Here is a 24,803-nt window from a genome sequence, read left to right as displayed (position 1 = left end):
TTGCACGTGCGCGCCTCTCTTCGCGCGAGGCGCTCGCGAGCCTCGCGTGCTCTGCGGAGTGGAAAAGGAATTCGCGTTTCTGGTCGGAGGGAGCCTTGGGTGGCTTCTCAGTCCTAACTCCATTTCAGACAACAGGTGCAACGCTGTGGAAGCTACGCAAGTAGCTTCCACAGCTTGCATGCTCGCGCGAGCATGCACATGAAGCTGCCGCGATGGGTTGCAAATAAAAAACAGCGAAAAGCAAATTGATATAAAAAAAACGTGTTAGCAGCCGAATGAGCGCATGGTTTGTATGTTTCGAAGGGTAAGTTCTTATTTTAATTCAGAACTGATCGTATGAAAGAACATTTTCACAAATCTCGGTCAAGAGAAACCGCACTGTTTCTAACTGCGACCGCAGCCACTGCAAAAAGTATCTCCAGCCTCTACAGCGTTGCACCTGATGTATGAAACGGAGTATAGTCACAGCTATTTGGCGGAGAAGTTCGCTTTTTTTCTCGATCGTGGATGTGCCAACGCATACCGGTGGTTTCACGTAACCTGAACTAAACTTTAAACATAGAATGACGCACCTTAGATGAATGAGACCAATGTCATTGTTCGTAGTCGTCTAGAGTTACTGAGAATAATTTTTGAAGATGCGATCAGTCAGCTAAATATTTATGTTTAATTTCTCAAAATATTATGTATTTGTTTTAGGGCTTACTTCATATCTAAAATGTGGTAGAGTGTGCTCAGGAACACCACGTAGATTTCTTTTCATGACGTTATATTTTTTGTGGTTTTCAGCGTTAAGAAAGGAATGACGGCGCTCTTGCGCGGCTGGACTGCGGTGCTGTAAACGGGATTTCCAAGCAACAAGCTTGCGTACCCGTCGAAAGCCGACTAGTTTGTTTGAATCCATCTTCAGCGCGAGCTGTCTTTTATCATTCAGGTCCGTGGCGGATTTCGATCTTCGCAACGAAGCTGCCGACGTACGCCGGACGCCGTGGTCCACGAAGGAAGGAAATAGGCTAGGAGGGAACATAACGTCACGCAGTCAGCCTTCGCAAGACAACTCACCACGAAGCCGTCCCCCTCGCCTTTTCTCTCTCCAAAAGTTGGCCCAACACAGGACCTTACGCTCGCGGACTCGGCCCACTGTGCTTGGTTCGCGGTAGATTTTCAATCAAGGCTGACTTCTTCGCGTGCTTTGCCCACCCCTCTGTGAAGATTTTTACCTGATGTGCCTGTGAAACTTTGGTAGCTTATAGTATTTATCGTCTTCTTCGCATTGCGCGAATGCGCGAGTTGCCCATTGCGGTAGCTCCCGTTGTCTCTTCGGAACTTGCGCGCTACAACTACAACTTACTGCGACATAAGCACGAGTTGGGCCAACTTTTCTTTCACTTCATTTCTTTTTTCTTTTTTAATTAACGTGATGCTCCCTCCTAACAGCTCTTTCCTTCCTCCATGCTGACCATTTTTTTTTCTGTTGCGATGTGATGGGTGTGCGGCCATCGTTCTCTTGAAACACGATTGAGAGCGCTGCAATCGAGACGTGCAAGAGTGCAGTGACATCATTTTATTTTCCTCGAAATGTCGCTGGATTTCTTAAGACGGTTGAAAAAAAAAGAAGGTCAACGTAAATAATTAAGTCGTGGAAGCAACATTATTTGGTTTCCCTGAGCCCGCTCTTTAACTTTGGAAATAAAACAAACTTTGCCCTAAAACAACTATTTAGAATTTCGCATACTTTAGGGCTACAAACTCGCTCATTAATCGCTCTTCAAAAAGAATTTCAGTAATTCAAGAACGAAAAGTATGCCACTGATCTCAGTCATCTAAAGTATGCAACTCCAATTTCGGAGTTTGGCTCGAGTTACATGAAACACCAGGTGAAAACCCAAATGTTTCCGCTACCTACCGATCGACTTGGGCGAAAAGAAGGGAGCCACTATTTGAAACACTGACGTTCGAAGAACGATCGTCAGCAACACGTTCAGAGTTTGGTGAATTGACTTCGTCGTCGTGCACATCAGGTTTATTGAGGACCGACGTATCCACACTGTGGATTTCAAGGCTGTCGCGTAAAGAATTCATGACTAGCGTGTCAGCACCGAAATAAGCGGCCACAACAATATGCAGAAATGACAGATAATATAAAAAGAAAAAATTCAGTGTTTTTCTTTCTGCTAAGGAGGAGGAGGAGGAGGAGGAGGAGGAGGAGGAGGGGTGTTGATTGCTGCAACGCTAAGTTGTAGGCGACAAAAACCACAAAAACAGACATACCCAGCCTTGCGAAAGTTCCTGGCAGTCGCTCCGCCTGAACGCTGCCTATCAAAGGCGATACCGTCTGAAGCACTTCTCACACGAGATAACAACACAAAAACAAGTGGACGCGGAGCCCGATACGCTGTGCCTTTTCCTAACCACGATTATCCGCAAGGCTCACCATTCACTTACCAACCCTCCTTCACGGTAAAACTTTAGGAGGAGCCGCAATACCTCTCTCCTATATATCGTATGTCTTCGCGGGCACAAAATGTCACTTGTATTTGAGCTGACGCGTTCTACTGCTGCAATAATTCAAACCTCTAGTTGGTAAGTTCACGATTTATTCAGCCAAGTCAAAACTACTGCCAGAATTAAGGTCGTATTAGCTGTTTGGGGCAACGGCATTAGGCACGTGCACACCTGCTTGGGCGTGACGCGTGCTGACATCACGCACTCAGTGGACAAAAAGCCAGGCATTAATTCGAGGCGCTAACGTTGGGCTCACCTAACTGAAGTCGAAAGATCTAGTTCGAAGACCTAGTTGCACCTTAGCACCCCATAGTGCTAAGGTGCAACTAGGTCTTAAGGAGAACCTTTCTTCGCATTTCGAAAGCTCAGCGCAAAACGTAGTGAGCGAACAGCGCAAGAAGTGGGCCAGGAGCACGCAGACGTCGTCTTGTATGGATTATTTTCTGCATTTGACGTGGTTCACTCGCCATGGCAGATCCCCTAATAGCCCAATCAGCCACCCCAATGGCCCAACGCTGGCAACAAAGCAAAATAATAGCTAGGAAAAAAAAAAGAAAGCGGGTAGCCGTGTGCTGCGCGTTTCGGGCACAACATACTGTACTTCATAACCACTTGAAGAGAACATTGTTTAGATGCCGGTGTACGTGCTACCAGTGCTACTTAACGAAATGGTGCACGTCCTTCAGCTGGAGCATGAAATTCTCGATCAGTGCGTTCTAACGGACGCATGAAGCTTCTCTACACTGGAGAGTGTATCAGCCGCTCTAATTTTATGCGATCGCATTATACAGATCATTCAAGGATTGCCGACGTAGTAGGTTTTAATGGAAAACTGGGAAGGGGAGGCGCGTGGAGGCAACGGGGTGAGGATGTGCGAAACGCCAGACAGGAGGCGAGCGCAGTGGTCGAAAAAGGAACAGCACGTAACCGTTTATCTCATCTCGGGCCAGCGTTGCGAATTATCTGAGCTAGGTGGGTTCAGCCAGTCGTCCCGCCGGTTACAATGACACAATCCCCCAAATGTTATCACAGTTAATCTATCTCTGGTTCCAACACAATGAGATCGCAAAATGTTTACGGAGGACTTGCGTGCCTTTGATCAAAAATATCTGCGCTTGCAATCCGAAGTAGTTGACAGAAAGCGAAAACTGAGCATCCGAATGCACGCATGGAAAAGCTATCGCATCGCTGAGACGGGAAGATTTTGAGCTTAACATGGGCGCTGTATTTCCATTCTACGTTGTTCATGCACTAGACATCACTATCGCCGAGGACGTCATCTTCGTCGCCCAGTGCTCTGATCGTTCCTCTCTGAAGCTGCCCTCGAGCAGAGGCATAACCCCGCTGTTTGCCCACATGTACAGTGAATAAAACAGAGTATGTCAATTACTAAACTTAACAGGCATTCCCTTGGTACTCTTGCACAGAGATATAATATCGGTAAATTTCCTATGCTTGTAATTACCAACTACCAGTTTCCTATTATTAGCTTCACGCGTTTTGCAACGCAAGACAACTTGTTACCTGTGCCTAACACCAGCTATGGTAAATCCACATTTGCATTTGCTGTCACTTCCTTCTAGAACTCGCTGCCACCAAACATTAAGTATAAAACTATGTTTAAAATCTAGTGTACGCACATTTCTTCATTGTAAGTTTTAGTGAATTTTAACTTTCTGCCTTGGCTCATCTACTTTTCTTTTTTCTCTGTCATTTTTTTTCTCGCGAATTACACAGACATAATGTTTCTATAGTTTCGCACACGGCCTGCATTGTTTGGTGTTCTTGTTATGTGTTGTATGGGAGGCCCCTCATCGGACTTTGACCCAAGGACCTACCTCTGTATGTGCCTATAATAGTGCGTATGCATATAGTTGCTATAATAATAATAATAATAATAATAATAATAATAATAATAATAATAATAATAATAATAAAGCGTCATTGATTGATTGTAAACAAAACAAAGCAAAAAAGAGTAAGAAAAAAGATACACCTCCTGGTCCACTAGACATCATCGTCTCAGCGTGGTCTTCCGCCCCGGTCTGAAGCATGTCAGCCTTACCTCCGAGTGTTTCGTCATAGTATTAGTTTATTTCCGACGGGAACACATTTATTTGCACTTTTTTTTTATTTCTGGGGTTTTACGTGCTAAACCAACGATACAATTATGAGGCACGCCATAGTGGTGGTCTCCGGAAATTTCGACCACCTGGGGGCCTTTAAAGTGCCTCCACTGCACGGGACGCGGGTGTTTTTGCATTTCGACCCCATTGAAATGCGGCCGCCGCGGTCGTGATTTGATTCCGCGACCTTACTTGCATTCGGGGACTAGGTATGTGCATGTATGCCATCACTGCTTTCAACATCTTGTTGACATACAAGGCTGTATTCGTTACTGGTTTCGTGGTGCCCTTTACGCGACTGATAAGTACGATATGCAAATAACATCGCACAATAGTTCTTTAGTGTTATAATGTTAAGGCCGGGCACGTAGCTAAAAAGCCCTTGTATGCTACCTAATACCAGACAGATTCGCGAGCCACGGTTTATATATATATATATATATATATATATATATATATATATATATATATATATATATATATATATATATACACGACCCTTCCCGTATTTTCTAAAATATTCACCAGAATAATTTCCAATAGCATAAGGGCAACAATTCAGTCAACCAGGAGAACAGGCTGGCTCCAGGAAGGGATACAATGGATCACATCCATGTCATCAATCAGGTAATCCAGAAATCTGCAGAGTGTAATCAGCCTCTCTATGTGAATTTCATAGATTATAAAAAGGTATTTGATGACGTCAGGGCATTTGCATCGGGTCTTGTGTGGCACCGGTACTGGCTAACATTTTCCTGGCCAGCATTGATCGTGATCTGGTGTGTTATTTGGACGACAAGATAGTTCTGAGAGTTTTTAGATACGTGGACGATTATTTGGTGATTTTTAAGAAGCAACCCGGTTTGACGCATACGGTTACCGTGCAAGAGACCTTATCTGTCTTTCAACGACACGGGAGGGGTCTAACCTTCACCCACGAATTACCTGAACAAGATAGATTGCAGTTTTTAGATATTAACATCACTTTAACACCAGATCACACGTGTTGGATGTACTCACCACGAGCCCGGAAAGACCTGTTGCCTTTTGAGTCCGCTCATTCTAAGACGGTAAAACGCGCCATTGTTATGCTGTGCCTGAAGGAAGCCCTGCAGAAATCATGTGTTCACCTGGTAAAGGACAGCCTCAACAATCAGATTGGCAGGTTACAGAAGGCTGGTTTTCCCGTTTCCGTCGTGGCTGCTGTGGCAGAGAAGCTTCTGCAAAGCTTGAAACCTAGAACACCTCAAGAAGGTGGCGGTCAACCGAAGACCAGACCGGCGGTTCTCCCCTATATTCATAGGGTCTCCCACAACCTAAAGAATGTAGTCAATCGCTACGGTGTGCCGGTGGTATTTCCTGCCCCGCGCAAGTTGGCCTCTTTGTGCCCCCGGATTGTCTCCGGCGAGGAATGCGTGCGAGACTGCACGAAACGTCACGCCACCCAGTTTGTCAGGTGTTCGGTCGGGACTGTGTATGAAATTCCCCTGACATGTGGAAAAGTTTACATTGGCCAGACGGGCCGTTGTATAAATGAACGACTAAGGGAACATAAGCTTTCTATGGTTAACGAAAAAGGGTCAAATTTTCCCTTACATTGCGGCGCATGCCCTTTGGCTACGCCTGATAAAGCATGCCAGCCTTTGCTGGCTAGAACCAAAATCTTAAGGCGCAGTCGTAACCAGGTAGCACGTGAACTAGCAGAGGCTTTTACATTGATAAGTCAGGTGATGAATGCGTAAGCGATTCTAGTATCAATTTGTATAAGAAAGAGAAAACGTTCTTGGCATGTGCGCTTAGGCAATGATTGAATAAGAATCTAGGTATATATATATTTATGTTCTTTCTGAATAAAATCAGTCGCGAGTTTGCGCCCGTCCATGTCCTTACTCGTCCGTGTCTTTTTTAGCGCAATTCCCTTCTTTAAGTATTTGATTCAGTAGAGATACCAGTATTCAAAGAGGCATTACGTAATCAAGGAGTACAGACCGCTTACGTAAAAATTCTGGAAAATATCTACAAAAATTCCACAGCTACCTTAATTCTCCACAAGAAAAGTAGAAAGATACTTAGAAAGGTTGTGGGTTCGTTCCCCACTTGCGGCAAGTTGTCTTTTCATCCACTTTCATTTCCATTAATTTATCGTTTTTTTATTTCATTTATTAAGCACAAGTAATTTCCCCTATGCTGTCCTTGGGGCCAGTGTTTGTTGGCTTCTTATGATATCTTATGATATATAATAAAAATCGGGCCCCTCAACTAACCCCCTTTCTTCTCGTTTATAAAGAAAGGGGCCAGACAAGGAGACACAATCTCTCCAATGCTATTCACTGCGTGCTTGGAAGAAGTATATATATTAAACTGGGAAGGCTTAGGAGTAAGGATCAACGGTGAACGTCTAAGCAAGATTCGGTTTACAGATGACATTGTCCTGTTCAGTAACACTGGGGACGAGTTACAACAAATGAATGAAGACCTTAACAGAGAGAGTGTGAGAGTGGGGTTGAAGATTAATAAGCAGAAGACAAAGATAATGATTAATAGGCGGGACAGGGAACAAGAGTTCAGGATCGCCAGTTAGCCTCTAGATTCTGTAAAGGAGTTCGTTTACCTAGGTCAATTAATCACAGGGAACCCTGACCATGAGAAGGAAATTCACAGAAGAATAAAAATGAGTTGGATCGCATACGGCAGACATTGTCAGCTCCTGACTGGAAGCTTACCACTCTAATTGAAAAGGAAGGTGTACAATCAGTGCATTTTACCGGTGCTGACATACGGGGCAGAAACTTGGAGACTGGCAAAGCTTGAGAACAAGAACAGCGCAAAGAGCGATGGAATGAAGAATGCTAGGCGTAACGTTAAGAGGCAGAAAGAGTGGTTTGGATCAGAGAGCAAATGGGTATAGACGATATTCTAATTGACACCAAGAGGAAAAAATGGAGCTGGGCAGGCCATGTAGTGCTTAGGTTAGATAACCGGTGGACCATTAGGGTTACAGAATGGGTGCCAACGGAAGGGAAGTGCAGTCGAGGACGGCAGAAGACTAGGTGGGGTGATGAAATTAGGAAATTCGCAGGCGCTATAGTTCGAATCTATTGGCACAGGACAGAGGTAATTGGAGATCGCAGGGCGAGGCCTTCGTCCTGCAGTGGACATAAGATAGGCTGTTGCTGCTGATGCTGTTGCTGCTTCTTCTGATGATGATATTAGAGGTAGAGAAGAGGCTAACTAATGTGCATTTTAGTTGTGTATTCTTACGTGTAATTTCAGGTAGCAGTTTCAGCACATTGTTTTAGTCCCATGAGGCAGGCGAACTTTATCCCTTACCGTGGTATTGCGTCTATGCTTTTAAATTTAAGAATCGAGACATCTTGCCCACACAATCTCCGGAACATGCTTTTTAGGTGCTATGACGAAATTGCTGATAAGCTTCTGGTCATACTATTTAGAGCTTCTTTATGTGCAAAACAGCTTAACAATTGGACGACAGCACTATTTGTTCCGGGAAAGAAGAAAAGAAAAACGTCAATCAGGCTTTACTAGAAAATTCTCGACCCGTATCAATAATCTCGCTACGCGCCAGGTGTGTATAAGATCGGGGTATTCTTGTACTTGCTCCAGGGGTGTATAATATTATCGCCCTGAGCCCCTGCACTGTGATTTAGTATCGGCATTGCACCAAAATGAGCCTTCCACGCTTTCCGATCTCGAAGGCCACAGAATCGGCGCAGTGGTATTGTTCTCCGACACCATGCGGCACAATCATCGCGTAGCTTCTTGCTGGTCTTCTTTGATTGTTAAATAGTAGAGGTGGGCGAATATTATAAGTTTCAAATTCGAATGGAATATTACACACTAACTATTCGTATTCGAAAATGCCCTGTTCCGTATTTTTAACAATTAAAACTGTCAAACTATTTCGCAACAACCGAGTGTTAAAATCTTGTTGCTGTTGTCCATCCGCTAAACATAGTATCGCAAATTATCAGAAGCGAAACAACAACAGAAGTTTTCGAAGCAATGCAGGAACAGAATGGGTAATTGCTTGTTTTCGATTTCTTGGCGGTAGCCTACATGACAGTCAGCGATTTTCTCTTGTAGACTATCATTTAATGTTTTGGCCGTCTATAGTCGTGTAGCAGTCTTACAGCCAGCAAGTTTTCTTTGCAACGCGCCCTTTTTCACCTGTTTACGGCACACAACTCATTCAGCAGTTTTTCCTTTTCTTTTTCCACAATTTCTGATTTGTTTTGGGCAACCATTTATTTTACGTTTTTGATAGCTACTAATACAACAGCCACTCATTCTTAGAAGGCTTGTTTGCAACCAGGCTCTAAGTATGTTCGACATTCGACATTCGCCCACCTCTATTAAATACTCTATAAAAACTTACCTCATATGGGGTAAGTAAGATAATGTCGGCAGCAACCAAGCGCGCTGCCTGTAGATTAATTCATAGATGAGAGAGCGAAGGATGGAAGGAAGGGAGTAAAAGAAAGTAGAACGTCCGCCCGCGTAGCGCATTCCCCCAAATTTGTAAAGCTCTACATTTGTAACAAGAATTTGTTAGCGTTGATCAGTTTTCTATAACCATACGTCTGACGCCACGAATGGCGGACGTACGCCTGCTCATACAAACCTCTCTGGAGCGCAAACTACTTTGTAAAAGCCTAATTTCTCACACCGCACTTGGTTCGACTGTATCTACCGGTTCAATGGGAGGTGCACCGCAGTTTATCTAGCCAGGTGGGTTTTGGATGTGCAGCAGCACAAAAATGATAGATGACACCTGTGAACTACCGCCGAAGTGATAACTATTGGCGAAAATTTAGCTCAAGAAATGTGTTACGATGCGGTACGTGCCTTGTTTTCTTCATGATACCAGTTGCAGTCAAAAAGTTTTCGTAATTCATTTTTGCTTGACGGCGTAATAAAAAAAACAAATGACAAGTAAAACAAGTTACATCATCATCATCATCATCAGCCTAGTTACGCCCACTGCAGGGCAAAGGCCTCTCCCATACTTCTCCAACTACCCCGGTCATGTACTAATTGTGGCCATGTTGTCCCTGCAAACGTCTTAATGTCATCCGCCCACCTAACTTTCTGCCGCCCCCTGCTACGCTTCCCTTCCCTTGGAATCCAGTCCGTAACTCTTAGTGACCATCGGTTATCTTCCCTCCTCATTACATGTCCGGCCCATGCCCATTTCTTTTTCTTGATTTCAACTAAGATGTCGTTTACCCGCGTTTGTTGCCTCACCCAATCTGCTCTTTTCTTATCCCTTAACGTTACACCCATCATTCTTCTTTCCATAGCTCGTTGCGTCGTCCTCAATTTCAGCAGAACCCTTTTCGTAAGCCTCCGGGTTTCTGCCCCATATGTGAGTACTGGTAACACACAGCTGTTGTACACTTTCCTTTTGAGGGATAGTGGCAACCTGCTGTTCATGATTTGAGAATGCCTGCCAAACGCACCCCAACCCATTCTTATTCTTCTGGTTATTTCAGTCTCATGATCCGGATCCGTGGTCACTACCTGCCATAAGTAGATGTATTCCCTTACCACTTCCAGTGCTTCGCTACCTATCGTAAACTGCTGTTCTCTTCCGAGACTGTTAAACAATACTTTAGTTTTCTGCAGATTAATTTTCAGACCCACCCTTCTGCTTTGCCTCTCCAGGTCAGTGAGCATGCATTGCAATTGGTCTCCTGAGTTACTAAGCAAGGCAATATCATCAGCGAATCGCAAGTTGCTAAGGTATTCTCCATCAACTTTTATCCCCAATTCTTCCCACTCCAGGCCTCTGAATACCTCCTGTAAACATGCTGTGAATAGCATTGGAGATATCGTATCTCCCTGTCTGACGCCTTTCTTTATAGGGATTTTGTTGCTTTCTTTGTGGAGGACTACGGTGGCTGTGGAGCCGCTATAGATATCTTCCAGTATTTTTACATATGGCTCATCTACACCCTGATTCCGTAATGCCTCCATGACTGCTGAGGTTTCGACTGAATCAAACGCTTTCTCGTAATCAATGAAAGCTATATATAAGGGTTGGTTATATTCTGCACATTTCTCTATCACTTGATTGATAGTGTGAATATGGTCTATTGTTGAGTAGCCTTTACGGAATCCTGCCTGGTCCTTTGGTTGACAGAAGTCTAAGGTGTTCCTGATTCTATTTGCGATTACCTTAGTAAATACTTTGTAGGCAACGGACAGTAAGCTGATCGGTCTATAATTTTTCAAGTCTTTGGCGTCCCCTTTCTTATGGATTAGGATTATGTTAGCGTTCTTCCAAGATTCCGGTACGCTCGAGGTTATGAGGCATTGCGTATACAGGGTGGCCAGTTTCTCTAGAACAATCTGACCACCATCCTTCAACAAATCTGCTGTTACCTGATCCTCCCCAGCTGCCTTCCCCCTTTGCATAGCTCCTAAGGCTTTCTTTACTTCTTCTGGCGTTACCTGTGGGATTTCGAATTCCTCTAGGCTATTCTCTCTTCCACTATCGTCGTGGGTGCCACTGGTACTGTATAAATCTCTATAGAACTCCTCAGCCACTTGAACTATCTCATCCATATTAGTAACGATATTGCCGGCTTTGTCTCTTAACGCACACATCTGATTCTTGCCTATTCCTAGTTTCTTCTTCACTGTTTTTAGGCTTCCTCCGTTCCTGAGAGCCTGTTCAATTCTATCCATATTATAGTTCCTGATGTCCGCTGTCTTACGCTTGTTGATTCAAATTTCAAATTCAAATATCAAATTTTTAAACTCCGTCCGTTACGCGTTCAGCTCATAACGACACGCCTCGCGACAATGTCGAAACGCAGGAATTGCGTAGCGCCGCTGAACGTTTGCCTGAGGCGTCTTGCATAGACTCGAAAGGCTGCCGAGAGCGTGACTGTTGCCAAACAGGCTGAGTTGGCTATAATTTGATATGCGCAAATGCTTCTGCAACGCGTAGCTGTCCCAGGCGCAACGGTCTGGTGGGTGATACCGAAGCCAGGAATGCCAGCAGCCTTCAGCCCATCGATAGTACTGAAATCTATCGATGCATCATCTACACACAATATTTTTGGGCGTTTTGATTCGTGTGCCTGCTACTATGTTCAAATTCGTTGTTACTTATGTGTTAACTTGCTGTTACATTGTAATGTTCCGGACATGTATTCACAAGAAAAACTTCTACGATAGTATCTACCTTTTTTTTTTTTTTTAATTTTCCTGTGGTGCCCTCTGGCGCACGCCACTTGAAACGTTTTGGAAGGTTGCCAGGGTTTCGCCTATTGATTTGGTACCGGCCCCCATGTTGAGTGTTTAGAAAAAGTTTATTTCCACAAAAGACAATAAGTGTGCGTTCGTTGTGCGTTTTGAGGATCGTGATTAATTATTAACGGCTTCTCCAGGGCAGCATGTCGTTCCTGGAAGCCATGCAGTATTTACTGACTACTGGGCGAGAAGGCCTGATTGCGCTGTTCTAACAGTGCGGCCGATAAAGGCACGCTGAGTTCTGCCTGCCGACATATGGCTGCCTTGGAAATTGTTGTCGCTGATTACGGGCACTTGCAAAACGCTTTTTGTGTTTCTTTTGCACATTCTTTGGGCATTTGGTATATTCAAGAAGCCTTCGAGCTGCAGCCTTCCGCGTCGGATTTACCAAAGCGGCGCATTTGATTACACCGGCATCAATAGCCACCGATCGTCGCTAGCTTCAAATATTATGAAAACGGCGCATCGCTGATATGGAATAATGTCAAAACGTAACAAAACATACATATCTGCGCATATGAGCCACATTGTTTCGCCCTGAGACGACTCAATATGAGCGGACGAGCCCCTTAACGGCGACTGTGAACCAGACACATGTGTTACGGGCTGTTATTACAGAACCTCGCTTTTCTTTAACTTCATCATAGTTACACTGCGCGCGTTCCATATAATATTATTAGAGGAAACTATGCTCGCTACCACTGCAGGTCGTTTCGGTATAACTACAGGATTAAGACTTCACTGTAGTGCAGACTATTTTGGAATCGGTGGTGTACCGAGCTATGTGTAACATTCCATTACGCAACCAATTCAACAACGTCGGATTGATAAATTATGACGTCAGCCACAGCCGAAGCGGGGTGCATCGGAGGAGTTGGACTTTCCGCTTTATATTTTCCGTTGCCATTTATACACCCGTTAACCTGCCACGCAGGCTCCGCAGTGCTGATTTCACAGCGTGTGGTATGCGCATTCGAGGTAGTGTGCTGCCGTCGTGGGACACTTCTCACGAGGACGTTGGGGCAATCTGGAGATATCTGTGTAGTGAACGGCCGAAAAAAATGTGCGGAACATACCGGCCTATACTGTGGCATTTCGATCTTCTTAAAAAATATAAGCGTAGCTAAGAGACGGTTATTCTTTGACAGCGCCTCGTGCATATTTTGCGGCGGTCAGCGACCGGCGGCAGCAGCCACGGCGGCGTCTATCGTCGATTCGAGCGGCGCTGGCGTCCGCTGCGTGCAGGCGTTGCACGCGCCTACGACGGAATGCGCGGCAGGTTTTTCGCAGGAGAGGACACGCGCGTTGCAAGCCCGATTCGACGAACGAGCGTGAAGCGCGTCGGAGAAGCGTCGACGCGGATGTGCGCCTGCACCACAAACGCGCAACCGACGACCCGAAAACAACGAGGTGCGCTCCGCGGAGAAAGCATTTCACGTGCACCGATTCGGTCGAAGGGCCCGAAATTAAGCGTTCTCGTTTGCATCAAACATTCGGGCGTCAAGAGTCGCTTGTAGGCGCCCGATGCTGCTAAAAGACATTCTTCGCTCTGACTTCTTTCATGTTCTTTTTTTTTCTTATTTATTTCACCCTAGTTTGCGGATTAACAGGTTCTTGGTCAAGCGGGAAACACAGCAGCGCGGCTTGCTGGCCAGCCCCCAGAAAGGTTCACACGCCGCGCAGAGAGGAGACGGGAGGGGGGGGGGGGGGGCGACTCCGCGGCTGCTGTCGCGCACCGCCCTGCCAGAGGACGACCAGGCTGCTGGGTATTCCGGCAGCGCGCAAGATTATGCAAGAAAGAAGAAAAATGGTCTGACGCTGCGTCAACTGCAGGCGCGCCTCCGCGATTCATTGCCGCTGCGTCCGCGTGATAGGGATCGGGCTCGGCCGGTCGCGTATTTTTTCAATTTTTTTTTTCTAGAGGATTCGCCTGGGTATTCAAACAGAAAAGCACAGTGAGGAAGCGAAGCCCAATTATGTTCCTGCGGGAAATCAGGCGTTCTTACGAAACGCGCTTACGGTTTTTCCCCCTTCTTGAATACTATATATGCGCAGCAACTGACGTGGTCAGCCTGAACGACACAGTGAACCGACGAGAAAAAAAATATATTGTTGGCCGTTCATTTTCGTCTCTATACGCTTCCAAATTACGTGCCAGCGCCGCTGTAGCGAATGTGAGGATGGCAGCCTTAGTATGCAGAAGTGACGACGTAGAATATAGGGACTCCCAGGCCCGGATGTACTTGAAACACTTACTCCTCCGTGCACGTGTTTTTATACGTACTGAACATGGGACACGTGAGGCCGGGGGGGGGGGGGGGGGGGAGGCTTCAGGAAGGTATTCGCACAGTTTCTCTCATTACCGTGCGTCTAAGCAGTGGGTGGAGAAGCGTCAGCTTACATGCAACTCACGCGCCGTGTTTGATCACGCAATAAGAAAGCATCCGCCTCACTAGACGTTATTCCTGTGACCTCGGTTATCCAAGTTATTGGAAGTGTCCCCCACAGTACCCAGTGTTAGACACTGCTGAGTGCTGACATATTGCGAAGGCGATTGAAACGGTTAGGCAGAACGTTTCGACTCGATTCAGTGTAATTTTTGACGAGACGCCGTCACGTGAGGAAAAAAAAAAGGGAACGGGACTGTCTCCGCGACGATGATGGTGTAGTTGTAGCTGAGCTGTTTCGGGATTGGAAAGAGGGCGAACGCGCACTTGACTGATGGGACTGCGATGCGGCTGAATCTCTAATTCGCAGTCCCATCACACGTCCAGGGGTCTCCAAAAGCGAAGTCGGACATGGGCTCGACAGACGTGAAACCAAAGTTATGGGCAACGCAGAAAACAGAACTGGAACTGCCATCGAAATAAATAAATAAATTTTATTCTGTCGTGCGAAAAGGGAGGTGGAGAGGACAACAACATGCTAAAAAATTACGCCTCAATCCACTCTGTGAAACAGAATTTTGAACATATAGGTACGGACTCATTTACCGTTATTTTTATAGACATTCGCGTGGACGCCGGGACCGCCTCCCCGAGGAGCCGGAGGAAACTAGACACGCGTGACGTTTCGACGAGACCGCCACCACGGGAGAGCGGAAGGAGAGGAAAGGAGATGCGCTTGGAACACCGGCAAAGAGAGGGCAGCGGGAACGTAGACGTGGCCGACGTGGGTCAAAGTGTATCTGTTTAATATCTGGTACGGTTTATATTTGGACCCAAGATACTAAACTTATTTTTGCAAGTTGGCGCAGTGCTGAAGCCTGCTTCACCTCTGCCGCGGGTCGGCCCGGTATTGCACAATCTTCGGGATCGGCCCACAATTTTCGTCTACAGACATAGATCCGCTGGAAACTAGCCATATACAGCTTCTCTGTGAAAACTGTCGCACTGAGTTCACCTTGTACATTGCTCAAGGAGAAGCTAGCGCAGGTTCTCGTGTCCCTCAGCAGAAATGGCGGCCGCAGCGACCTGGCATCGAACGGGATATTTCGTCCTCAACAACAGAATGCCTCTCAGCTGTTGAACCCTTGCTGCAGCTCTCTTAGCCAGGAAGTCAGGAAAATAGGCGCTAAAGCTGCACCGCCTTCTCACGCGCTCTATTTTTTTCTAGCAAGGAAACGAGCCGGGGGCTCACAATTGCATGTTTGTATGCATGGCGCTAATAGAAAAGAAGAGTGGGAAAAAACGAAAAAGGAATTGTCGACGCAGACGAAAATTTGATACCACGTCGTTTCTTTAAATTCATCCAGGGAGACATATATGCATCCTTAAGACACCAAATGGTTTGGCACGTAACTTCGTAAATTTTTGAAGCACTTCCTACGACTCCGAACGTCTAACCCAACGTCTCACTGCAGCGCCGTCGGATATTAGGGCGACGTATGCTGAGCAGCTGAAGAATTCATCATCATCATCATCATCATCATCATAATTTAGTTAATGTTTAAATGCCAAAAGAAGAGCAATAGGGGAGAACATATTCGTAGTTCCTCATAATTGCAGTTCGGTATTGAGTTTACATTTCTAAACGACACTTATTGTCAGTGTCTCAGTATAAGCAAAAGAAACCGAAATGGAGCCGTCCAGTAGTGGTCACCTGTAGGATAAGAGGCGGCGTTTGCAGCCCCTGTCGCCGCCAGCTTGACCAAAAAGGGCCAGCCAGATACAACATGCATCGTTCTCGGCCGAAGCAGACAGAGAAAACAAACGACTGAAGTCACGCATGGGCCAGGGCACAATAGAAGCGTTTATTGATTTAAATTAGAGTTGTCACATGTACACGGCTTCAACACAACGTCAGATACCGTCTCTGAAGCTTTTGGCGCCACCGCGACAATGGTGATTTTTTACGTATGCTGTATTTTACATACATTCATAGCGCATGGCCGGCGTCACAGGAGAGACGCCTGGTGGGGATAGGTGACTCGATGTCGTACAGACTTCTTTGTTTGTATCGTGCATGTGGAAAGTTTACACGTGGATGATCTCAATCAAACAAGTGAATGAATGCGCAGAATTACAAAGCAACTGGTGAAGAAAAAAAAGGAAGCAAAGAGGAGAAACACACACACAAAAAAAGAAAATCAGACGTTTCAGCAAAGGACACATCAGTACAGCACCAAGAGATAGGCTCGAGGTAGACGGCGCGAGGGAGACAAAACGAAATGTACAGGTGCGTTCTACAGAGGCCACGGGGTGTGGCACTCAAGAGACTCGAAACTGTGGCACTGTGATTCACGGACTCGGAGAACGCTCTTTCAGTTCACCATGAGGTACTTGGGCAAATACGCCACGAGACACTCGGAAGGCTGTTCTCCGTGCTTTTTTTTTCGCTACAAGGGTTACCTCGGGAGAAACACTGTCGAATGCGTCTCCCGAGCAGGACAACACACCGACGACACAAGGTAAAACAAAGCAATCATCAACGCATTACACACATACTAGGCGTACAATTATCATCAGCGACACAATTTTTACACTATAAAAAGCGAGCCAGGCAGCTGAGAGAAAATGCATGGGCCAGGTGACTGAACTGGAAAGTGGTCACTCAATACCAAACAAGCCCCGCCACGCTCGGGTCGTCACATTGACCATAAAATCCTAGCAGTGTTTTGGAAACTCAAGTTAAAATTCAGTGTGCTTTCAGGATGAAACCGCAAAACTAGAGAGAGATTCGTGCGGCAGTGATGTGTCTGTTTTTGTTACATCGAGACTTGGTGCTTGCATCGACACATGCGCCGCGCAGGGAATTACTAGCCGTATTTTTTTTTCTAGCCTACGCCATAACGCATTCGAGAAGCTTCTGCGATGCCGCTGGGTGAGAGGCCCTGCAAATGAGGTAGCTATTTGGGCCGAGTGACCAACGTTCGAATAAATTTGATCTGTAAGATCATCTTAAGAACGACTCTGATTCTAATTTCAAGCGGCATTCCATCTTTGACGGCACGTGGTAGTGGAGAGACCAGGCAGCCCCCGTTAGTTCAGAGGGCCGTGTCATCGCGAAATCTCACTGGTCAAGTCACAAGGTTCGCGTGCAGAGAAGCAGATACATTTTTTGCATTACGGCGACATTTTATCCAAACAGGGAATGCTAGCGCGGTATTTCGGCACATTTTTGACAGCACAAGCTTGCTGACATGTGTCGTTGTGTCCTCAAACATACGACGAGCTTCGGCGACGGACACACGCCTCCTTCTTGGTTATGCCGTGCGGAAACTTGAGCCGCAGCAAGTTTAGTGCGCGCTCTCTGGGTGCGTTCACATTTCGTGCGCGCCTTCGAAAAACGCCCATTGTGTGATGCCCGAGTAAGAGCATTCGTGAGCCGTGCTGTGGGTTGTCCTAGCGGTTTTGATTCCGATGCGACCAGACGTGACTAGATATCGGCGTGCACTTGGCCACTTTCACTCACGCGTACGGCAGCCGAGCGACTTTGCGGGCAGGTGACTAGGAAAAAGAAGGAATCACCGGCTTAGCGAGTTTTGGGCATCGTTTCCAACACTGGTGTTAGACGCCCGCGATGACACGCTTTGGGCTCACCTGACGTCGAGATTCAGTGGCTCCACCGGGCCATTGTACACCCATGTCCGCATATAAGTAAAACAATTCCACCGCAACGACGCCAATGAAGGCATGATTTGAGAGCAGTGGGGTAACATACGCGCTTACGCGAAACAAAGGCAGACACGTGCACTGCTGTGGCTGGAACAGTCGAGCAACTTATTTGCTTTCGAGGTGAGCATATCGGTGACTGACGAGGGAAAAAAATGAAAAGGCTCATCGGATTCTTTGAGCAGGTCGCGTACGATGTCTATGCCAAAAACAATGCCTATAAAGCGACTAGAAAACGAAAGCCACGCCACTAAAACGAACATTTCACTTGACTAAAGTACATGCGCGGCAAGTGAGAAGTAACAGGGCGCTTCAGCGAACGCACGACAGCTTGACAACTCGAGGCCCTCTCATTACCGTCACGCGATGCCTTCTAATCTGGTTTCAGCTTTAGACCTACGTGCGACTGTGTGTAAGCGTTGTCGAGGCGGAAACGTAGAAACTGCAATGGCCGTCACAGCGCCAGCAAGCGACACGTCCGAATGGAACACGCACCGGACAGCGTAATCAAAGGCGGAAAAGTGTGCGCAAGTGGAAGAAGAAGCGTGGATGGAGAGGGCGTTGGTGAAGAAGTGCAGCTTAATTAGCGTTGTCTTTCTTTTATTTAGTCATTCTATTACTTTAATGTATGAGGTCTACTTAGAAGAAGAAAAAAAGACGAGGAAAAAAGGAGAAGTAATAAAAGCGCGGTCCACAGATTGAAGCGAAAATTAATGTGCCCGCTCTGCAGGCGTTGCGCATCCGTGGACAATTTTCAACGGGAAGTGCCTCGAGAAAGACGTAATCGGTTTCATATAGTCGTTCCTGCCCCTCCCGCGTGTTGCTTGCCAACGCTACAAAGGCGGCCGACTCGCATGCGTGTCGAGTCTCTTGAGCTGCGTTACGGTATGTCGACTAGCCTGTGTGTCCTCAGCCAGCACGGAGTAGAGCCCGTTTCTTTCGAATCAAAACCACTGTTCACGACGCTGTATATGAATGGCACGTCTGCCATGTATTGAGAAACATAGGTGTGTCGAAGAGAGATAAAAAGGATGTAATCTACATTTTTTTCTTCGCAGAAACTATAGCCACGGATCGAAAGAAAGAGGACGCCGAGAATAGCTAAAACAGCGTCGTTATTTTTTACAACGAGGGTGGGTACATAGTGTTGCAGCTGCCATACCTCGACTTCACATCATACGCGCAATGAGACTCTCTGACTTCCCCTTGTTCTCCCAAGTCCTTTCCTCAGCGTGGAGTATCACGCTAGAGGCACTTCACTCAGGCCGACCATCTCCACCTTTCTGCCATCAAAAATTATCTCTCTCTCTCTCTCTTTCGGACTCACAAACAAAAATAAAGAGAACAACATCTAGGGCACACGTCAACAACTATACGGGATAAAAAGAGTGAGCATCGCGAGGTGCCGACGCGAGTTTCGTATGTCTATGTATATGTGTATCTATATATTAGGCATCTCGCGCCGACACGCGACCTCACGACCTCAAGCGCTGCCCGCGGGCGCGGCAACTTTTCTCATGCGCGCGAGAGTGCACTTTTTCTGGATTGACAAGGAGAAGGAACAAGCAGGCACGCAGGCACACGCACACTCGTACGCTGTTACACCATTCACACGCACCCGTCATCCGCGGTCCACAACTGCAGGCTTAAAAGCTAAAGTCTCGAGCAAAGTCGAAACGAGCCACCAACGCCGAAAGTACGTCTTCGCTGACAAAGAAGTCTTCTCCTCGGCACTCAGCAGACGCCGGGGCGTCCTCGAGGCGTTGGCTGGCACGCTTGGCGGCGTAGGCCTCGTTTAAAACGGCCACAGGGCTCTGTCTAGTGCTGTCAAGTGTGCAGGGGCACCGTGAAATCTTCCGGGGGGTGCTTCTGTATCGCAACGCGCTACAGCTGCTAGACCTCCGGCATCTGGCACCGAGCAGCACAGTTTCACGGCTTGCGTTAAACATGGCGGCTGCTATCACCGGAGCATAAACTGCTGTACACAAGTTGCGGTCCCCGCGGAACGGGCTTGAATGTGGTATAATACCCAAACATTCAACACATTTTTTTTCTTCTTTACAAACAACTTTGAGAACAGCTATTTAACGTACCGCCAGGCATCGCGCTCATTAATCCTGCCAGAGAAACGCCCGACACACAATTGCACACCGCCGACGGCACACAGCGGCGTCTCAGCATTACCTGACGATGCAGGACCTATCAAATCGAAGCAACTACATAAAAGAGACAAAGAATAAAAAGAAAAGAATACACTGTTCAGCGCTGCGCCGCGCGCGAGCGGCAACACTCATAATCTCATAACCAATCGCATGTCCTATGCACCACAGACCTTGCACCTATACCTGAGAATATAATCGAATTTTTTTTTTCAATCGGCATGCAAGGCATAAAGAGAAATAGGTGGACCAAGTTCACTATATCTATATCCGTGTAGTTTGCCATTCAGCATTTTATGGTGAAATAAATGTCTGCTGGCCTCCTTCTTGAAGCGACTGTGCTGAGCGCTTTAGTGCCTGCAACGCAAAATTTTTGAGGCACGTATTGCCGTTCAGAAAACGTTGCTGCGGATATCGCATTCAGCGACCATCATGGAAGTATCCGTCGACCCTTCAGAATCCACTCAGCAGCAGTGCAGGAGGCAGCGCGTAGCCGGTGATGTGCGTACTTCAGATCTGTGCTTAACCCATGCCGGCGGGGATGGGGCTTTAAGGTGCTCCCGTAGGCGGAAGCTAATGTACTGCAGTAATTAGTCTCTTACAGACAATTTGTGCTGGCCCCCGAAACGTGCTGTGCGTGTTTCTGTTAACGACCGCGTGCATCTAAATTATTGGTGCTCTCTGTGATATTGTATATGGCTATGTCAGGCGATTGCTCATAAGCGCTGATCGCTTTTAGAATTTTGAGTACGTTAATTGCGTAGCGCACGAATGTGATCAACGCAAATGACTCGTCAACCTCCCTCATACAGCCCATCATCTACATAACAGCCAGTTAGGGGGAACGAAGGTGAGAATGAGACGCCGTATTACTTGCCACACCGAGCTAGTTTCTAAACGGCTGTTATGTTTCGTCCAATTGATTTGCAAAATATCCCGATGAGAGGGAGTGTCACACGTTCCGTGTAGTATTCTATTCTTTTCTCCTCATTAATTCTGAATTGTACTCACTACGTTTAGATACAATATAGACCAACAGTACTAGCTGCCAACATTTCTAATCGCATCGAATCAAATGAAACAGCAACTGCATGCAATTAGTGCATGTGGGGAAATCATTAAGTTAGCTGTGAAGTAGTTTCGCGTCAGCCTGCACATTACCCGGCAAGCACTGTGCCCGCATAGCTAAAACTAAACGGGTGGAAGCAGGGCAGGTTAACTGGTTTTGAGTGTTCTATACCAAATTCGTTTAAGGGGGAATGGGCGAGGGGGCAGAGTGACTTGCCTCAGACAAGCTAGCCAGCGTTTCGATAGGCGTCCAATCATTCGTCCCGTAATGAGATATGTGTCCTGCCGGACACGCATCTCACATGTGCGCTATATCATGAGACATTTGTCCCTGGCTGATTCCAATTTCATTCAGGGTGCGTTGCTATCTACCGGCCGATAAATATCCAAGTTGGATTGGTTTGAAGAGGGCGTTTTATAAAGGCCTAGGCATCGGCTGCATGCCACAGGATAACCATCGCAAAAGCACGCTTTGCTGCCGACGTTGAATGCCTCCTGAAGAGAGTGCAATGCCGGAAAGCAGCAACGTTCTTTTGGAAAATGGCGCAGACAATTTCACAGCACTACGCGCCTTTATCGCACTTCCAGCTACAGGAATCGGGAGCAGTGAAATTCACCATCAGCCTGCCTCATTTTGCTTTCCAAATTGAAGGAAAGCTGACAATATTATTTTCCACATATGGCAAAATGCACGTCTGGTGGTGCAGGGAACTTGCAATGTTGATCAAACATGGCAATAAAGCAATCTTATGTGACAACGTGCCAGGGAACCCGCCGTGGTTGCTCAGTGGCTATGGCGTTAGGCTAATGAGCACGAGGTCGCGGGATCGAATCCTGGCCACGGCGGCCGCATTTCGATGGGGGCGAAATGCGAAAACACCCGTGTACTCAGATTTAGGTGCACGTTAAAGAACCCCAAGTGGTCGAAATTTCCGGAGCCCTCCACTACGGCGTGCCTCATAATCAGAGAGTGGTTTTGGCACGTAAAACCCCATAATTTAATTAACGTGCCAGGGATCTCCAGACCGACTAGAATATACACACACACACACATACACCGGAACAAAGTGTCGACGGAAAAAAATTCCAACGGACCTCAGTCGTAACCTTGTCATTTCCTGGCCGAAAGTATTTCGTCACGATATGTACTCCTGATTACAAGTAAACTTCCGAAAGGGCGAAAAAAAAATGTCTCTTAGAAATGTAACAACGGTAACGTGTTCGATGTTGCAGCGTGTCTGCCATCAAACAACGTGTCAAAATTTATGGTTGTTTGGACTAGATGAACTTAAATAAAGCTTGAAAGAAGTGGCGTACTTGTAAACTGCACTTGTGCATTTAGTGGGTGCGGAGGGAACTGTCCCAATAGGCAGTGGAGTCTTCTCTTTCTACTAGTACTAGAGTACTAGCAGTGGTCCTTCCAATTGTCTTTGTATTGGAGGTGAATGTCTGTATGGAACTGCAAACGAACGAGAACTGCATCACAAAAGTGATGTTTTTATCCAGCCTAGACATCGGCTATGTAAAAATACTACTACTCCAGCTTTCCGTTGCACAGCAGCGTTAGCCCCAGAAAAGATCGTCCAAAATATCTCATGCACAAACGAGTGACGCGATCACGTGTTCCTAAAGCGAAAAATGAATTCAAAAGCAGTTGTATTCACAAATGCGTAGCAAAAGAGGATACGATGCCAAGGCGAAAATGCAATAAATTCTGAAGGCGCTGGCAGATTGTAGTGTCTACATAGGTAAAGAAGTAAAAGATGCTCTTAAATCTTCTTGAAAGTATTTCTATCATGGCTGTGGTTTGACTAGCTTCCACGTTGTTTCATTGGCGTTGACGTAGATTCCTCAGAACGTGCTAACAGCAGTGAGCGTAGTTTCGCTTGCTTTCTGACATTTCAGGCGTTCACAATAAATGATCTCACGGCTTCGACAGCTTCACTTTGCTAGCCTATCACTGCGAGTAGGCGAAATTCGTGAATGCAGTATACTTTGCATATACATGAACCAAGGCCGCCTGTAACAAGAGCATGGTATGACTGCTTACAGCAGTTTCGCTGGTCATGGCCGCTACAGTGCGGCGAAAAGTGTGATTACAGATAGCAGCGGTGCGAGCGGGAAAGGGGCGCGAAGCATGGACGAACCCTCGTCGGAATGAGGGGAGAACCGCCGGCACGCCGCGAGCGGCCTTGCTCCAACGGACGCTCTTCTTTCTAAACTTGACACACTTTCTTTACAGTTCACGACACACGATGGTTGACATGTGCAGTGACACGCAAAGCAAGAGAAAACGCAGTGGCAGCTTTCTTCCTCCCTTTTTGTCGCGTTCTAAGTGACAACGCAGGAAGGGGGCACGCTAGGCGTGTGTGTGTGCGTGTGCGCGCGAGCACGCTTGATGCATTTGCGACGACAGCACTACAGAAATCTCACTGCTGTACAACGCCACCACAGTTTGCAACAGCATGGCGAAGCGATTTAGTCAGCTACGCGTTGGTAGATCAAGGTGCGCCATGGCTGCTCCAACCGGATATTATCGCTCGCTGCTACCACTTCCTTCATAACAGCAGCCATAACCTTGGTTACAGTTAACGGAAAATAATATGTCCTAGTTTGGCTCAAAATAAACAGGAATACCTTTTTGACACAATATAACAAACATTTGCGGCATACACAGCATTGGTCTTCGCGAACACAAGACCACAAAGAAATGTAAAAAGAAAATGAGATTCAGCAGACGTAGTGCAGTAGTGTACTGCGTTTTCCGCAACGTTTGCGCGGACGCCAGGCACCAAGAGTCTCTGCGGTGCTTTTGCGTTCGTAGCACTCTGGCGAAGCGAAGAAAATGATGACTTGCGTCCTACAATGATGCAAACAAGAACAGGGCCGTCCTTTACCTCTAAATCAAACACAGAATCGGCGAACATTCTGCAGGGGCGGCCAGTCTGCGAGCGCAGCAAAGTTCGTTCCTGCTGTAGAACTCGCTGCAGCCGTAGATGCGTAGAACGTAATTACTATTGGGCCTTGAACAAGCGCAGTCTGATCCCTGTTCTGCCCAGGAGCAAGCGTACGCTCACCGAGGACGCCCCCAACGTGCCCTTTCGCAGCGACCCGTACACAGAGGGCATTTACGCACGCGCACTATCTTGGGAGCACCTCGCTCGCTGCGGCGCCCCCGGTGGTCGGCGGCCGGGGCTCGAGATGGCGATGATGGCATCCGCGCTGTTAATGGCGCGAGTCCACCTTGCCTTCTAGCCTGCGGGGCGGCGTGGGACTGCGCTTGCCGACGGGGCCTCCGCCGCTGCTGCTGGGGCTCGAGGACGGCTGGCCGCACACGCGATGGTGGTTCTCCCAGTCCTTGTGCTGGCAGAAGGCACCGCAGTAGCGCGCCACATTGCAGCCGCTGCATGTCTCGTTTGCCTTGCGTCCGCAGTTCCAGCAGTTCTGCTTTAAGGGGTCGAAGAACCAAGGAGACCAGGTTAAATACACATCCGTTCCTCAGTGGCCTTGGCCCGACCACAGGCGCTTCCGCAAGCACCGGTGGAAGGGAC

General features: G+C 47.1%; 1 protein-coding gene and 1 pseudogene across 5 annotated transcripts in view; one reads left to right on the top strand and one right to left on the bottom strand.

Moving 5' to 3' along the window:
* Window positions 1-15,070: 15,070 nt before the first annotated feature.
* LOC126547493 (U2 spliceosomal RNA) lies at window positions 15,071-15,240 on the top strand (annotated as a pseudogene).
* Window positions 15,241-16,144: 904 nt separating this feature from the next.
* Window positions 16,145-24,803, bottom strand: part of nvy (CBFA2/RUNX1 partner transcriptional co-repressor nervy) — a 155,710-nt gene continuing 147,051 nt past the window's right edge. For 4 of the 5 annotated variants that reach the window (XM_055062748.1, XM_055062747.1, XM_050194748.3 and 1 more), the window contains exon 11: window positions 16,145-24,699. In XM_055062748.1, the coding sequence (XP_054918723.1) occupies window positions 24,478-24,699 (222 nt within the window). In that variant the 3' untranslated portion in view covers window positions 16,145-24,477. The remainder of the gene's footprint in view (window positions 24,700-24,803) is intronic. The other variant, XM_050194750.3, reaches the window with a different exon arrangement.

This window comes from Dermacentor andersoni, chromosome 1 (genome assembly GCF_023375885.2).
Source record: "Dermacentor andersoni chromosome 1, qqDerAnde1_hic_scaffold, whole genome shotgun sequence".
Lineage (NCBI taxonomy): Eukaryota > Metazoa > Arthropoda > Arachnida > Ixodida > Ixodidae > Dermacentor > Dermacentor andersoni.
Note: the sequence above shows the minus strand (reverse complement) of the source record. Positions and strands in the feature narration are given on the sequence as shown.